The sequence below is a fragment of the Mustela nivalis genome, assembly GCF_964662115.1.
Source record: "Mustela nivalis genome assembly, chromosome: 3".
Lineage (NCBI taxonomy): Eukaryota > Metazoa > Chordata > Mammalia > Carnivora > Mustelidae > Mustela > Mustela nivalis.
In genome coordinates, this window is record NC_139022.1 from 111,392,550 (window position 1) to 111,409,774 (window position 17,225).

Genomic DNA, 17,225 nt, shown 5'->3' on the forward strand with positions numbered 1-17,225 from the left:
AGGACCAGGGTGTCCTGAGACTGAGCACACACCCTGGCAGTATCAGGTCCCAGGGCTCCCTCACAATGTGCCCCTACTTCTTCCTGGATACTTCTGGCTCTGTCCAAGGCCATTTGGCAGCAGTCTTCAAAAGCCCCAGCTAGCTCAGGACCAGAGGGTGGAAGAGTCAAGAAATTCTAGAACATTCTTTCATTCACTGCTTTACTATCTATGTCCCCCTCTAGAATGTAAGTACCAAGATGGTGGAGAATCTTTCTTGTTTCTCACTTTCCCCAATGCCCCCAGACAGTGCCTGATATACAGTAATTAGGACCCCATTAAAGTATTTATTTCTTAAATAAATTGATTCAATCCAACAATCCATCTATACCTGCTTCAGAAGAACTCACATTCTAGTTACTGGGCTGTTTCATAGTCCAGAGTGACCTAGATGCTGAGTTGGGAGGAGAGCTCCTCCTCCTTACAGGTGACAAAGACACAATTTGCTATGACCCCAGAAGATGGGGAAAAGTCCTTTTAGCAGGGTGCTAGCCAGCCAGTAGGCCACATGTCTCTTTAAAGGCAGCAGGAAGCCAGGCTCTGAGATAAGCATGACTGCCAGTGTGATAAAGGTGGGGAAAGGGCCAGAAGGTAGAGAGGTGGGGCTGCTCTGTGGGGATGTCCAGGCCTCTGTGGCTGGCCAAACAGTACCACATGCTTCCTGTGGGGAACAAGGAGAGGAGATTCCCTCCAGAGGCCCTGGATCTGGGGCTGCCCCAGCTGCTTCACCCTTGACCTCACTGAGGTGGCTAAAACACAGGGCTGCTGTCCCTCACATCTGCTGTTCTTGGACACATAAGTGCCCCCTCTAGGGAAGGTGTTGGACTTATATGCTCTCTGCCCTGGCTCCTCTGTGTTTTAGTCTCTGTGTTGGTAAAATGGCTCTACCACACTGGTGGTTGTGAAGAGTCTGGGATGCCAAGGAGGGGGGTGTCAGTGGGAACTATAGGCTGGAGCCTCAAGGAGTGAGGCTATAGAAGGCTGTGATATGAGGTATGAGAGGCAATCTGGGGGAGGTGGATAGACTGGGTAAGGCTCAAGAAGAAGGTCCTGAGGCAGGCATTGGACAGACCCTTAGACGCCCCAGGTCTAACTGGCTTGATGGTGCTGCATAACAAAAACCTGGCATCCCTCTCAGTATCTTATCCTTGCTGGTTTGTGCTGAGAAGCAGGGAGGATAGTGTAAGAGCACCTGACGAGAAATCTCAGAGACCAGGGTTCAAGTGTTTGGCCATGTGACTCTGGACAGGTTATTTCTCTACTCAGAGCTTTAGTTACACCATCCGTGGAAGAGGGGTCATGGTCTCACATGATTGTAGTGAGCATTAAAGAAATGATATAAGGCATTCCAGTGACACTATGGGCTTCACCTCCCCAGTCCTGCCAGGGTCATCTTCTGGGGTGGGGATGGCAGGGGAACTGTGGACTGAACTAAGGAAGCCAGAAAACCGCTGTCCTGACTCAGTAGCTTGCTCCACCCTGGCCTCTGGCCCAGATTCTAGAGGCCTTAGTCAAGGGGTAGGTGTCAGAGCTGGGGGTTTCCCTGTAGGTTCCATGGGGCAGAAGCTTAGTAGCTCTCTGGAAAGCCCTCAAAACAGTGGGATATAGCCCTGCTTGAGAAGAACTCAGAACAGACGGGTGGACCAGTTGGACCTGCTGCCTGGGGAAACCCAAGCATGAGCTGGCATCTGGACCTTAGTAGAGTTCTTGTCCATCCTCCAGCAAGGGTCTAGAGAAAGCTTAAAGAGCGGCTGGAGTCGTCTGCAGGCCAAGGGCTGCTCTCACTTGGAAACTGCTTGGCATCCAGTCTGTCCAGAAGTCTTCCATTGCCTAACTATGCAGGCCTCTTCCACTCACATCATCTCCTGTTCCCCATCATCCCTTCATTCCACTGTCCCAAAGCCCCTGCTAAGAGATGCCACTTCACCCTATACTGACCTGCTCTCTCCAGGATTAGAGCTCTTTTCTGACCTGTTGGTCATCCCTGCCTCCATGGTGCCACTACTGGCTCCCTCCCTTCTCGGACCAGAAGAATCTTTTGCAGATTTCTCTGCCTCTGCCCACCTCCTAGGTTTGCAGTTACCTTGGGACTTGGTTTTTTCTCTTCCTGGCTATACTAGATGTCTCAGACTTGCAGTCTAAGGGCCAGATCAGGGCCTTCACCCTCCAACCAGGGTCCCTGCCTTTTCTTAACATGCTACCCCAGAAGAGATAGCACCTCAGAATCATGGTATTCCCCAGGCATGTTCTGAATACCTTTCTTTGGGGGAGAAATCCCACCGTTATGGAGCTACCCTGTGCAGTCAAAAGAAACAATTAAGAATGATGATCCTATCAAAAATCCCTTACCAAGGGGCGCCTGGGTGGCTCAGTGGGTTAAGCCGCTGCCTTCGGCTCAGGTCATGATCTCAGCGTCCTGGGATCGAGTCCCGCATCGGGCTCTCTGCTCAGCAGGGAGCCTGCTTGCCTCTATCTCTCTCTCTCTCTCTCTCTGCCTGCCTCTCTGTCTACTTGTGATCTCTCTCTGTCAAATAGATAAATAAAATCTTTAAAAAAAAAAAATCCCTTACCAAGTTTGCAGATCTGAACTTGTCTTATGACTTAAAACTCACTGGCTAAAGAAACCAGATCACCGGACTCCTGGGTGGCTCAGTGGGTTAAGCCGCTGCCTTCGGCTCAGGTCATGATGTCAGGGTCCTGGGATCGAGTCCTGCATTGGGCTCTCTGCTCAGCAGGGAGCCTTCTTCCTCCTCGCTCTCTCTCTGCCTACCTCTCTGCCTACTTGTGATCTCTCTCTGTCAAATAAATAAATAAATAATCTTAAAAAAAAAAAAAAAGAAACCAGATCACCAAAAGAAAAGATCCCAGAACAGTACAGCAAGTGTGCATAGTTATGTTATCTAGCCTTTTCCAAAAGGGACCTGTGGTAATCTATTCAAGTAAGTATAGATACTGTTTAACTATAGGTAGTATAGATATCTAAAGGTTTTAGGGACTGTTGAACATGGGATTTGAGTTGAAATTGTTATATGGAGATCTGAAGGAATATAAACCTTCAAGCATATGTAGTTCAGATAATAAATAGATTCTTTACCTGAATCCTGTTCATCATAGGCCTTCTGGATCCACACACCCATCCAGTAATATAATCAGATAAACACACTTGATTAGCATAATTCCCTACCTTAGGTCCTTGATATATGAGGTAAGAGCTGTCAGAGAGAAGAAAGCCAAGTGGAAGCCTCCAAAACTTCCTGTTCCAGCCAAAATGGTGTATTAAAAACAATGTAACATTCCAGAGGTCATGGCAGAAATTAGTGCTACCATTGAAGACCTAAAGGAAATCCATCAAATCTTCATTTAAGTCACCAGTAAAACCCAGATATCTCCTAGAGGATGGCACTGGGCTACTACCTGTTCAACAAGTGGCAGCCATAGTTATAGCCCCTGTGCCTACCAGATGTTGTATTTTTACTACAGCAGATTAACATAGCTTTGAGCATTGAGTGGCCACTGCTCTTGATGGCTTCATTCTTTTCCATCCCTTTCAAACAGTTTGCATTCACTTGGCCAAAAAAACAGTATCAATTTCTGGGCATAAGTTTTTTCTCCTTCTTTCCATCATAATATAGTCCCAAGAGATCTGGACCATTTGGACATCCCACAGACCATCACACTGGTCCACTCTGTCGGAGATGTCATGCCAATCAGACAAGGTGATCAAGAAGTGACTGACACTTTGGTGGCCATGACAACACACATGCATGCCAGAAGGTAGTTTCAGAGCTGGCCACAGCAGCAAACTTTTTAGAGATCCAGTGGTCTACAGCCTGTCAGGAAATTTCCTCCAATGTATAAGACAAATTATACAGAAGAATGAAACATGTCCAGTAGGCCTCTTAAAGTTATGGATGCAACCTACTGCACATCTGGGAATATTATTCTGACCCATATCCCTGACAGTAACACAAAAGCTTGCCATCTTTGAGTGGGCTTCCAGGCAGGAGAGGGCTCGGCAGTAGCTTCAGGGTATTGTACAAGTAGCCCTGCCTTTTGCAGTATATAAATGATCAGAACCTATGGTTTTTACAGATGTCAATAGTGGTGAAAAGTTGTTGTTTCCCTGGGATTCTGGAGCAAGGCCATAAACTACATGGGGGAATTATACACCTTTTGAGAAATAGCTCCTGTTATACTACTGAGCCCTAGTGGAGCTGGAATGATTGTGCAGCTAGACTACTTGTGATGAGTTGGTTTCTGCCAGACTTACTAAGCCATAAGGTCAGGTGGGCCTAGCAATAACCCATTATAGGCTAGAAGTCATACATCTAGAGTCAAGTATGATCAGGATTGGAGGGCACAAGTAAGCTCTACAAACAAGTAATCTAAAACTCTATGCCATCTACTTCTATGGGACAGGAGCCTCTCCCTCAGCTCATACCTACCTCTGCATGAATGATCCCCCTAGGACCAGCTGATGGAGGAGGCAAAATCCCAAACTCGGTTCACAAACAGGTTAGATCCATATACGGACCAAGCCAAAAATGGTTAGGGACTATTAGCTCCACTCAAGGATGACCTTGAAAGGCAATAGTGTGGAAAAACCCAGTGGGCTAGAGCTTCAGGTGGTACATCTGGCCATGGGCTTTGTGTGGAGTGGTAGTCTGAAATTAAAATATATATGTACTCATGGACAGTGGCAAATGGCTTGGCTGGTTGGTCAGGGACCTAGAAGGAGAAAGACTAGAAAACCTGGAACAGGGAAGTTGAGGACAAAGGAATGTGATGGACAAATATCTGTGGTATAAAGTATGAAGAGTTTCATATTGCATGGTAATGGTCCCCAGAAATCCTACCACAGTGGAATAATCAGGTAGAAAGGGGTGCCTGGGTGGTGCATTTGCCTAAGACTCTGACTCTTGGTTTTAGCTTAGGTCATGATCCCAGGGTCGTGAGATTAAGCCCTGCATGGGGCTCCATGCTTAACACTGAATCTGCTTGAGTGTCTCTCTCCCTCTGCCCCCCTTCCTCAGATTGTACGCACACATGCTCTCTCTCTCTCTTTTTCTTTCTCACAAATAAATAAATCCTTTTTTAAAAAATCAGGTACATAGGGGCACCTGGGTGGCTCAGTGGGTTAAAGCGTCTGTCTTCGGCTCAGGTCATGATCCCAGCATCCTGGGATCAAGCCCCACATTGGGCTCGCTGCTCAGCAGAGAGACTGCTTCCGCCTCTCTCTCTGCCTGCCTTTCTGCCTACTTGTGATCTCTGTCTATCAAATAAATAAATAAATCTTAAAAAAAAAATCAGGTACATAATACATTGACTCTTCAGTTGATTCTCTCCAGCTCCTATTGTTCTACCAGGTACAGCTCAATGGGGACATGAATGGAATAGCCATGAGGGCAGGGATGGAGGCTCTGCATAAACCCAGTACCATGATCTCTTTCTTACCATAGTTGATCGAGTTACTACCATTGTCCTATGTCTATCCTACCAGCAACAGAGACCAACCTTGAGCTCCAGATAGAATATTGTGTCTTTTTGTCGGGGGATTTCCTTCGCTGAAAAAAATTGCTGTGCCTAAAATCATGCCATTGTCCAGAGACAGCCTGTATCCAATTACTGATGAACCTTGACTTCCTCCTCCCTCCAGCTCAGGAAAACTTTGAAGGACCACCCTAGCTCTAGGATTCTCCTTTGGGTTAGCTGAAACTTTTGTTGTGACTGCATTAAGTCCAGCTTCTCCCCCTGCCCAGTCCTGCTTCCCTTCTCTTCCACAAGCAGTCTTGCATGCTAATCTCTGTCTCAGAGTCTCTGTCCCAGGGGCGAGTCTGAGACAGGCAGCCAAGTCATGGTTTTAGTAAGAAGATCCCTTCAAGGTAGAAATATCTCACCCCTTCCCAGGGGTCTCTTGGACTCTATAGAACTGAATGTGTCCAAGTCAGCCTCAGTCTCCTTACTTATGAAAAAGGTTAATCACCACGTCTTCATCTGCCTTGGAGTCTCTCCCCTTGGCTAGGACCTTTGAAGATATCAGGTCTCTGGACCCTGGAGGTCATAGGCATGAAGAGAAAAGCTGGCCACTTAAGAGCTAAGCATTTTCTTAAACAGTGGGCCTGCGTCTTCTACTTGACACTCTCCATAGTGCCCACAGAATCTGGACTCACAGTAGTCCCTCAGACCTTTTCCAAGACAAGCAGGTCCACCATGCTGTGAGTAGGTGGCCCCAGGAGAAATATGGGGGATGATTTCCTTGCCCCCAGGGCTTAGAAAGGAAGGTGGGGACAAGAGAATGGATTTATTCTTGAGTCTAGCTCCAGGGACAATGAGGGCCACTGCCTATTCCCTTCCTGGGGACCATGGAGTAGGGCAGATTAGTAAAAGTCTCTCAAAGCCTCTGATCACAGTGACAAGAGGAAATTACAAGAGTTTCTAAGGGCCAAAGTCAGGACAGAACTACTATTACAGCAGCCAGGGACTAGCTGGGACTGTCACTGCCAGGGACTTTGAGTCTGTGTGTCAGTCTATCACTGCCACTGTCCCCAGCTGGTCTCTCCCATCTTTCCCTTCCAAGTTCTGGCTGAGTCTTCCAGTGCCAGGGACTCTGTCAATATCTGTCCATCTGTTACTTTCAGGAGCTCTGAGCTATGTATGTCTCTTTGTCTGTCACTCTCATGGACCTGCTCTGTCTGTGTCTGTGATTCCTGGACCTTTGGATTGCTTATTCTAGGGAAAGATGCCCATAGCCACAGCTAGTGTTTTTGTTTTGTCATGGAACCCATGTCTGTGTCTCTGTCCCTGATATTCATAGGCACTGGAGCCTTTGGCGTGACTATGGCCAGAGGCTCTTGCAGCTTTCACTGATTTCAGTCTGATTCCCAACACTGGATGGGACTTGCATTTCCAAGAGTTGAACTGGTGAGAAATGAGGTGTTAGGGTTTGTCTGAGCCACAGTCCTTCTGTGAATCTGCAAGGAGCTGACGGCAGCTGCCCCAGAGAGATCCCAATGGGATAAGGGGCCTGAGGGCTGTGGGGGTCAGCTTCCTAGTGTGTGGGAAGAGAGGGGAGACTGAGTTACCATGTAGTTTCTGACTAGAAGCTGTGGCTCTAGCAGCTGTTGCTGACTCCCTGGCTTCCCCTCCCAGCCCATGAAATGACCCCACCCTCCTCCAGCCCTGCTGGCTGAAGAAATCTGGGCAGGAGCCAGGGCTTCCACCAGGAGAGCTTGGGGCTGCCCCAGGCTCTGGGTAGGAGGAAGTGTGACACATTGACCAAGAGCTGCGCTTCCCTCCCTTTTCCTGTTTCCTTTGAGAGAGTACCCAAATCCATTAAGTGGGAAAGGGAACAGGCAGCTATGCTGGTATTAGATTCCCAGCTCCCCTGGCTCCTGGGTGGCCCAAGGTCATCCTCTTGGCTCACTACTCAGATGCTGTTGTTGATAAGGACAATGCTAACAACATCCCTCACTATAAAGGTGTACCTTATAGCCTTGTGCTGCTCTTTGTCCCACAGAGCATTTTCTAAATGTTGGGAAATTCATACATTTTCATCTTGATTTCTGTAAAACCTATGTGGATTTCTTTTAATCATAGGTGAGAAGAGATGCCTTTTCATCAGACCCTGGAATAAGGCCACTGTTGACACCCATGCAATTGAGGGGATTCTCCTTAGACCTGGGGGATAGGGCAGTAGTTCAGAGAAGAGACCTCACAGTCCCCTGTGGGGACTTAGGATGGTAGCACATCCTAAGGCCCAGGAGATGGGTAGGCAAGCCTCAGAATAAGTGTTGAGAGGAGTATGCCCCAGTAGAGCACATGTCCATTCCTGCTGGACACTGGTCTTGTTTCCTGTGGGGACAGATGCCAGGCACTTGGCTGGGGTGCATTCTGGACACAAGGGGTGGTAGGAGAGCTGTAGCTGGTTAGTGTTCCTGGGTCCTCAGGCTGCTTGAGGCAGTCAAGGTGGTAAGCAGTGAGGCTGGGCGTAGGGGGTGATCTGCAGGGATCGTGAGAGCCAGAGTGGCAGTGTAGGGTCTTAAACCAGATCATAAAGCTTGAAGTTCACACTGAGCCAGCAGGGAGCCCCTGCAGGACACAGCCAGACTAGTTAGATACCTCAAGGGTTGGGTTCCATGCAGAGCCTGGTACAGTTCCCAATATTTCATAGGCACTAATAAATATTTACTGAATGGATTCGTGAGTGTGTAAATCCATCAGGCTACCATGGGGAGAGAAGCAGGGAGCAGTCTGTCTAGAGACGAATGTCCATGAGCCATCTGTGAAGAGATGGGCTAGGCTGGGGCAGGGCTAAAGGATGGAAAAGTGCACAGATTTGGAAGGGACCAAGAAAGTGAAAGTATAAGGATGTGGTGGGGAATTAGCGAGGGAATGGAGACCCCGAGAGGAGCCCAGAACACTCCCTGGCATGGAGCCCCTCAGCCTGTTTCTCCTCTAGGATGGTAGCACATAATAGTTTTCTCGCCACCCCCCTCCCCACCAGAGACTCTGGCGCAAGAGACTTATGGACAAAGGCCCCACTGCACAACACACTGGCAAGTCAAACTGGGCCATTTTTGACAACACTGCCCCCGAAAGGAGATGCAGATGTGGAGGCAGCCCCTACACAGCCAAAGTAGCATGGGGAAGTGGCGAGTGTAAATGGGCTAAGTTCTGTTCTTATCAATGAGCTGACTTCCCTACAGCCCGCACAAGCCAGGCTCCCTAAGGGCAGGTCCAATGGCCCTGTGAGCAAGGTCTGAGGCCCAGGCTTACTAATCAGATTTGGGTTTTGTTTCCCAACAATTGGCTTGTCACAATGTTCACAGCTGGGCAAGACTGACCAATGCAGGGAAAAAATTCCAGAAATGAGGAGGACTTTGGGAAGCAGCTTCATATCACATGAAAGGAAAGCAGCTTCAGATCACATGAAAGAGGTCAGAGTGATGGATAAGCAGTTTCTACAAAAGACAGGTGAACCAGCAATACTACTGCTTATAAAACACTTTTCCTTAGAAAAATATTTGGTAGTATATCTACTAAAACTAAAAATATGTATGTCCAATGATCTGGTAATTCCACACCATTCCCAGCATTTCCAACAGAAATGCATACATAATGCTCACCAAGACAGGAGTACAGGAATGTTCATAGCTTTATTAATGTGAGCCAAAAAGCAGAAACAGCCAAAATATCCACCAGCAGTGAAATGGGGACATACACGGTGGGACATGATAGACTACTTTGCAGAAACAAAATAGAATAGACTGCAGCTCCATGCCACAACCATAAAGAATTACACACACATAATATACAAAAGACATCAAACATAGAAGCACAGTCTCTGATTCCACCTAAATGAAATTGAAGAAAGGCAAGATGAGTTTGTGGTGAAAGTGGCTAGATACCCAACGAAGTAGATACTAACGGGAAGGGGAAGAGCACAGGCAGCCTTTGGGGATGCTAGAAAATGCTCCATATCTGGCTCTCCGTGTTGGTTATCTTGATATAAGCATACATAGAATCTCACTGAAATGTATTTAATATACAACTTAGTGAAAACTCAAAACAAATATTTTTAGAAAGGCTTTTCTCCGCCTCCAATAGGACTGCAGGATCTTGAAGAAGATGTGGGCCTTGCCTGTGGGTGAGGGTCCAGTAAGTCCATTTGCGGGCAGAACCCGGGGAATTTGTGCTGATCTTCCCTTGAAGTTAAGAGAAAGAAAAGGGAGACAGGTTTAAAATTAATCATTTCTTAAGTTGAAAGAGTAGGTTTGGGCCGGAGATAACATCAGTGGCAGCAACATGAAACTGTTTCACTGCTGTTATCTCAAACCACAGTGAAAAATAACTTGTAAAGCTCTGTCTTTCCTGGCAGCCCAGGGTCTCCTCACAGCAGGGAAGTTGGTCAGCCATTTGGAAGGGTCCAGTGAGGGGGTTTCTGGGGTCCAGGCCTGAGGATTCCAAAGAGCTGACCTCCTGTATGGTCCTGCACAAAGGCAAGGCCTCTCTGGGTCCTGGGGGCAGGGAGCATCCCGCACCAACAGTAGGTAAGAGGACCCGCCCCTCAGCCCCAGATCCCAGCCTGGGGGCTGGCTCTACTCTGACCTGCTCTGCAGACCTGGATGCCCTGAACATTCTGCCCACCTCACTCCTTGGGGAAGCAGGGTCAGCATCAGGGTGCTCTCAGGAGAAATGGGCTTTCCTGACCTTGTCCTGTCTCAGCCTCCCTCTGTTCAAGCAGACTGGTCTGGGGCTGGCACTTCTCTGTGCCTGCCACAACCCTACTCGACAGTTTTAAGAAAACTGAGGCCTGAGAGAGACCTAAATGCCAGATTTCATTTTTGTGAAGCCCATGGAACACTGTGGGAGGGGCCAGGATAGGATCTGCTGGATTCAACCATGTGCCTTCAACATGAATAGCAGCTTGCTCAGAAGCCCAGGTTGGCACAGTATGTGCCTGGTCCATGCAGCCCCTGCTCCCCACTTTCAGTCAGAAAGACTCTGAATTCCCAAGCTCATACATATATAGGCAGGCAGGAAACAAGAGGAGTAAGGGCTCAGAACCTAGTTTCTAGGACCCCACTGAGGGCTGTGTGGTGCAGGCTAGATGTGTAGTGCCACCTGTAACTCTAGGCACAGGACAGTTGTGAGGTTAACTGAGGATGCCTTGGGCATCCTATCCTGCTGGCCAAGGAAGAGCAGCCAGACCTCTTTTGCTATCCATGTTATCTTAGAAAGAGGATCTAACCTTCTGGGCTTTTGAGGGGAGCAGCCCCCTTTCAAGGTAATCGCCAGCATCTTGATTGAATAACTGAGTTGGAGAGTCATTCAATACAGGCTCCCACAGGACCCCATTTACCTGAAGACACTGAAGATGCAAATTTTCCATAAGCAAGGGAACCACATGCTCTGTGCCACCATCTTGGTGCTCAGTATGTTTCCTCACATCCAGCCACATTCACATTTATACCACTACAGGGTAGGAAGCCAAGGAGAAAATCCCAATCCCACATGGCGTCATCCCAGCCTTGATGCCATTCTGGCCCTTTCACAGGGGCCTTGCCGCGTTAGCTTCATGTCCATCATTTTAATTCATGGACTGACACATTGGCTGTGTCTATGGATGAAGTTTGCCTCCTCCTGTGTGATCTCCCACACCTGAAGCCTGCATCAAAGCGTATAGCCATGCTAAGGCCTGTGACAGAGACTGCCATGTGGCTGCCAGCAGGGTGGTCCAGTTCTTAAGGCCTAGCCTACGGAAGAGGCTATATGACCGCTTTTGTGTGTCCTGGTTCTAACCTCAGTACTGCTGAGTTCTTAGGGGGGAAGGGAGGCCCCCAGGAGGCAGGAGGTGATAAAGAGTTGAGATGGTCCCTGGTGAAGTCCCTGTGAAGTGAAGGGAGAGGTGCTGTCCTACTGTCCTGGGAAGTCCTGATGTATGGGTGAGCCTCTGTTCTCAGGCCACCCCACCTTGCTCTCCTTCCTGGTCTAGAGATGGCCCTAGCAAACCCAAGAGTGTTTCCTCAGGGTTAGGCTAAGCATGACCCTCACTTGCCTTTGGTTATCTCCCTTGGAGGGATATAACTTGGTCCTCTTTTTTTTTTTTTAAAGATTCCATTTATTTGTCAGAAAGAGAGAGAGTGTGTACAAGCAGGGAGAACAGCAGGCAGATTAAGAAGCAGGGTCCCTGCTGAGCAGGGTGTCCAATGTGGGACTCAATCCCAGGACCCTGGGATGGTGACCTGAGGTGAAGGCAGATGATTATCTGACTGAGCCACCCAGCCCTGGATATTTTGCTTGGTCTCCTAGGGAAAGAGAGTGCCTAGGGCCATTCCCAGCCAGCCGGAGGTCAGGCCACTTGTGCTCAGGTATCCAGCCCAGAGCTCTGGCCTTCCAGTGTACCAGCCTCTCCACAGATGCTAAAGCAGTCATGCCACTAGGCTCCGAGAAAACTGTGGGCTCTGGCCTGCCTGAGTCTCCAGAGCAGTACTCACATGGCTCTCCCACCTGGTTCCAGCCCCCAACAGGAACAGTGCCACTGTCCAGATATGAGTCTATTTGAGGGAGAACTAGGACACAGAGAAAACCCAAGCGGCTCTCACTGCAGGGTCTCTTCATGGATGGCTGTTTGGGAGCCTTGGCCAAGGTTTAAGGATGACAAGGGTATGGGGGCTGTTACTCTTTGTGGAAGAACTGACATCCCACCTTTATTCTTACCAACTTTCCTATTTCCCAGTAGAGGCACAGAGCCTCTCTGTCAACCTTAGTTTCCTAGAGTTGAGCCAGATGCTCTGAGGCCCTATAGTGTGACAAAGATGCTGAAACAAGGCTGTGAAGCTTTGCGCAGTGGCAGTGTCGTAGCCAATGAGGTTTATCCGAGGCGCGATTATTGCTAATTGAAACAAGGCTGTGGTCTGGCCTCTGGGGCTAGAGCCCACCCTGCCTTTATGGACTGTGACTGAGAGACAGAGGTACCTGTTCAATGTCACACAGCAGGTTAGTAGCAGACCAGGCCTGTGTACACACCCTGATGTCCTGAACAGAGTAATGGGATGACAAGGGTGTACAAGCTAGGCCCCAGTGCTCTACTGTTAGATGCCTCAGGCTCCGAGGTTGGAGCAGTAAAGTGGTGGGTCTTCTCCCCATTGTGTCGCTGCAGCCCCATCCTGCCATGCATCCCACAGCCTCTAGTGCTTATCACAGAGAAGTAACTTTGGGAACCCTGAGCACGCATGTGAGGTACCCAAGGGACAGGAACTCACAGCCTCTCGGGGACGTACCATGGGCTTTCTCAGGGCTATAACCATCCTTGACCACTGACCCTATTAGCCTTGACACCTGAGTGACAGGGCTGTCCTCCATGTTCTGAGATAATCTGGCAACTTTACTCAGTCACATTTGCTGACCTCCAGCCTGATGTGGCCTCTCAAGGTAGAGATGCACAGGGAGTAGTCTAAGAAGTCTAAAGCAAGGGATGGGGGTTGGCAGGGCCATGGTAGGTCTGTTGGCTACGGGCATAATCTTAAGCTTCAAAGCTAAGCAGTCTATCAGAAGGTAGATGTTGCAGACAGGTCTGGCCTGAGCCATATTGTGGTTGCAGCTTGATACCTAATTGTATTCCAGAACAATAGATCTTTTATCTTTCCTGGTTTGGTGAAGGACCTCCTGGTCTGAGAGGTTTGAATGGTTGGAGGCTGTCACCTCCAATAAACTCTTCAAATCAGGGTTAGGATTTGAATTGAGGGTGAGGGGTCAGAAGTTGGTAGCTCAGTGTGGCAGTAGCTCAGTGTGGCAGTACCTCAGGACCAGGGCAGCTGGTGGATTCACCAGAGGCAGCACCCCATGCTCTGGGGTGGGGGCAGTAGTAGTCAGCAAGGGTGCTTTATGCCAAGGGGGCATTGGGTGTTGTGGGAGATTTTGTAGGTGAGGGGCTTTACTTTAAAGTTGGAGAGCTATTTTCTGGTCTAGAAGAAGCTGGGGGTTTAGAGATGTCCCTGGTCCCTGTGGTGCCCCCTACCTGGTCCAAGTTCCCCACTGTGCCCAGCCATCTGTGAGTAGGCTGCAAGCCTCCATTCCTCTGAGCCATTTACCAGGTCTGACCCTTCTGTGGTCACATCAGCCCTCAGCAAGGGGCAGGGGAGGGCAGGGTGGAGAATGAGATTTAGAGCCCCCAAGAGCAGTAGTAGAGACCACACAGGGAAGGGGCTTTAGCCTTGAGTCTTGGCTCTTGGATCCAGGGATGGCTGGGTGCTGAGTGAAGCTGGGGGTGGGGGGATCCGGGAAAGGTTCTGATTCGAGTTCTGAAGGACACAGGGAGAAGAGGGCTAGTAACAAGCTGCATAGATTGATGGAGCCCTTCTTTTGTCCACTTTGCACCAGAGGGACAGCATAGAAGCTGATGAGGAGGGGCTTCTGCTCACCCTCTTAGGCCTCTCCTCCTGAGAGACTCCTGTCTCTCCAGGTCAGAAGTCCCGGTAATGGGGCCATCAGCCCCAGCCCCCTGCCCCTTCCTGTCTGTCATGGGCCCCAGGAGACTGGACTCTTCATGACTCTCACCAGCATTTACATATACCAGCTTTATTGAAGTAGCAGGTGCTGTTAAATCAGCTACAGAAATATTTCCTCAGGCACACCCCTGCCCCCATTACCCACCCACAGTCTCATCAGCCAGCGCAGGGCCAACAAACTCCCACCCTTGCTATAAATAGTTCCCAAGCCTCCTCCACTCCTATTTCTTGCAGCTCTAACCAGGCTCCAGTGAGAGGATAAGGTCTCAGAGTCTGTTCTTGATGGTTTTACAGGATTTCCATCCTTCTATGGATATGACAACACTCTGTAAGGCTTCCTTAAACTGGGAGAAGTTACTTTCCTCAGTAGTACAGTTCTTGGGTGATTTTGTTGGCTAAATAAGAAAGACATATTTAAGTCATATTTTTAGCAGAAAAAAATAAAAGCACACTCTCTTCTATAAGCCACAAGGGTCCTATAATAAGCCCTCCACCACCTAGGAGATAACTTTGGCAGGCCTTCCCCATCTATCTTAGGGACACACTGGGGGCCATCTGGTGATAGTGGAGTACAGGGTCAGGCCCACCTGTAGCCGTGGGGTGAGAGCCAGCAAAACATGGGCAGGTCCCTCAGTGGTCCAGGACAGGGACACAAGGACAAGCAGGGTGGGAGCACATAGGGGCCTCTGTAAGCAGGGGCCACACATGGGAATACCTCCGTCATTTCCCAAGAACATACCCCCCTAAACCACTATCCATTCTTACATAGTGGATTCCCAGTGAGGCTTATCAGCCCAGAAAGAGCCCCAGGCATGGCATGGCAAACCAAAACTCCCTTGGACTGGCTGCCCAGCTGGGGTTGGCACTGAGCAGCCCTTCCTGCTCCCCAGGCTGATTACACAACAGCCCTGCTCTGAACTCGGACCTGCTCCACACTGACCCCTGTGCATGGGGGCTTGGCAGAGGGCATCACAGAAACCTCCGAAACAACCCCTAAATCCCCACCCTCCCAACCCCCAGCCCGTCAGTGAGTGTACTTTTTTTGGATCAGAAAGTAGTATGTAAGGCCTCACATGTGGCAAGTGGGGGCCATAAGAAGCCCTTTGTCCCACTGGGCCCCTGGCTATGGTAGCCTAACTATCCTCTAGGAGCAAACAGTAACTTACTTTCAGCTTTGGGCAGATTCTGGTGAGTTCTTCCATGTCCTTATAAACCTTTTTTATGTGAAGGTCATGCGTGTAAGATTTCGTAAGTTCCCTCAGGGTGGAGATGAAGTCTTTTGTAAACTCACCATAGCAGGGCTCCTGAAACAGGGTGAAGAGCAGGGGGTTGGTGGTAGTATACAGTTGAACCCCAGCCTCATCCAACCCTGGTCACCCTGGCTAGATGGATCCCTGAACTCAAATTCAGGCCCTACCCTGATTGTCCCACAGGTGTCCCACAGGTGCAATGGTATCTGGTCTCTCCCTAGGCCCAGGGCTAATCTGGGAAAAGCCTAGAACCTGGCCACTGATTCATCTGTTGACTGGGCTAGAGCTCCCAAACTCAAACTCTTCGCCCCGCCCCCCGCCCCAGGATTCCTCACTCCAGTGTTTTTTGTTCTTATCTCTGTGATGGGTACTGACTGGGGTGATGATCCCTTTCAAATGTGGTCAGAAAGGTACATGTGGCAACAGCACCTTACCTCACTGGTGTTCTGGGGCCTTTTGAAGGAACCCTGAAAGCAGGAGAAATCGATCAGAAACACAAAGGGCCACTGAGCGCAAAGTGATGTTTGATGAAGACCCAGACTTACATTGTATATAATGTTGTCAGCCGAAAGTTCTTTCTGAATTTCAGCGCAGACTGCCGTGTGATTGTCGTAGGCAGACACGTTGGCTGTCGTCATGGAGGCGCAGTGGTTTTCTGATCCCCAGAGTGCACAAGCCAGGAACACGTACAGGTACATGGTAGGACTGGAGGGTAGCTCCACGCTGATCTGAGCCCTGAGCTTGGCAGCATTTCTGTGGAGAAGGGTACCTATATAAGTGAGTCTAAGGAAATGCTAAGTCTCTTATCAGTCATCACTGGCTTACGTGGAAGACAGAGAGGACCTTATCGCTGGGCAAAATGTGCTTTTCATGCATTTTCTATGACCACAGCACACTTCATGGATTCTTGTCTTTGCTGAAAATCATGCTTGCTCTAATAACTTTTATTTGTAATCAAATTTTGAGTCGTGACCTCTCTGCCTGCCTGTTGGGACAGGTCTGTGGCCAGGACCAGTGCTGTCTACAGGTGCAGGCCAGAGCAGAGAGAGTGAGTGGGGTGGAGAGAGAGCAAGACGGACAACAGCTGCACCAAGCCAGCTTCCTCAGGCCCATCTGTCAAGGAGAAAGCTGGCCTTGCTGTCCTGTCTGCCTGACACTTGAGGACACACCCACTTCCTCATAGTCCCCAGGAGGGACACAGGGGAACAGGTTTCCGAGCACAGCCTCCAACCTGGCAGGCAAAGCAAGGGAAGAACAGAGAACTGCTATTTCTTGGCCTGAAGACCTTGGGTTTTAGAGGAACGCCCCTGGTTAGATGCAAAACTTCAAGTAAAAAGAAAAGCCAGCTCACAAAAATGTCACACTAGAGTCATGTCCTGATAAATTCTGAATATACATTCTGACTCTCACAGATTAGGATCACCCATTTGGGGGAAGGTTTGGTAAATATGGTGGGCCCTGATCCTGTGGTTTGTTTTTTTGTTTCCCTCTGAACAGGTAATCTATCTACTGGTTCCCCTTGGGAGTGGCTGAGGCACTGAGTGTGAGGGTCAGGGTGTGGCCACAAGGCCAGGCCTCTGAGGGGCACAGGTGTTTTGCCTCACTCTAGGGCAGGCCCATTCAGCCAGTGACCAGCCAAGCTCCAGGGACTCCCAGGCCTTCTCAGGAAGTAGGATGGCCTCGTACCGGAGCAAAATTCCCACTGACCAGGTTCCTTGACCTTCCAAGGGAAGCTAAAAACCTCTTTCTACAGTGGGAACCCTTGAGTATCCAGCGAAGCACATCTGGGTGTGCAGGTGCAGCACCCAGGCCAACTCTTACCTCCCCTCTGCTCTGTCAGGGCTGCCCCTGCTGGAGCATCCTGCCCCATCCCCAACCTGGTGGCTCCTCTTTCCCTCACCCCTTGCCCTGTGGTGAGGAGCACACC

General features: G+C 49.4%; 2 protein-coding genes across 2 annotated transcripts in view; one reads left to right on the forward strand and one right to left on the reverse strand.

Annotated features, from left to right (window-relative positions):
• The window catches only part of LOC309862163 (interleukin-3-like), a 183,296-nt gene that overhangs the window by 141,990 nt on the left and 24,081 nt on the right, over positions 1 to 17,225 (forward strand). The gene's annotated exons all lie outside the window — the stretch shown is intronic.
• Positions 14,099 to 17,134, reverse strand: LOC309861594 (uncharacterized protein). The gene is made up of 5 exons (XM_082724625.1): positions 17,120 to 17,134; positions 15,844 to 16,051; positions 15,733 to 15,765; positions 15,215 to 15,352; positions 14,099 to 14,443 (listed from the first exon to the last, which is right to left on the reverse strand). Exons 2-5 carry the CDS (start codon positions 15,994 to 15,996, stop codon positions 14,315 to 14,317), a joined length of 453 nt encoding a protein of 150 aa, XP_082580751.1. The 5' UTR covers positions 15,997 to 16,051; positions 17,120 to 17,134; the 3' UTR covers positions 14,099 to 14,314.

Coding starts and splice junctions, on each gene's coding strand:
- LOC309861594 (XM_082724625.1), bottom strand. CDS start 15,996: ATGTACCTGTACGTGTTCCTGGCTTGTGCACTCTGGGGATCAGAAAAC. Junction 15,766..15,843: donor CTGACAACATTATATACAAT/GTAAGTCTGGGT, acceptor TCCTGCTTTCAG/GGTTCCTTCAAAAGGCCCCA. Junction 14,444..15,214: donor GAATCTGCCCAAAGCTGAAA/GTAAGTTACTGT, acceptor TTTCTTATTTAG/CCAACAAAATCACCCAAGAA.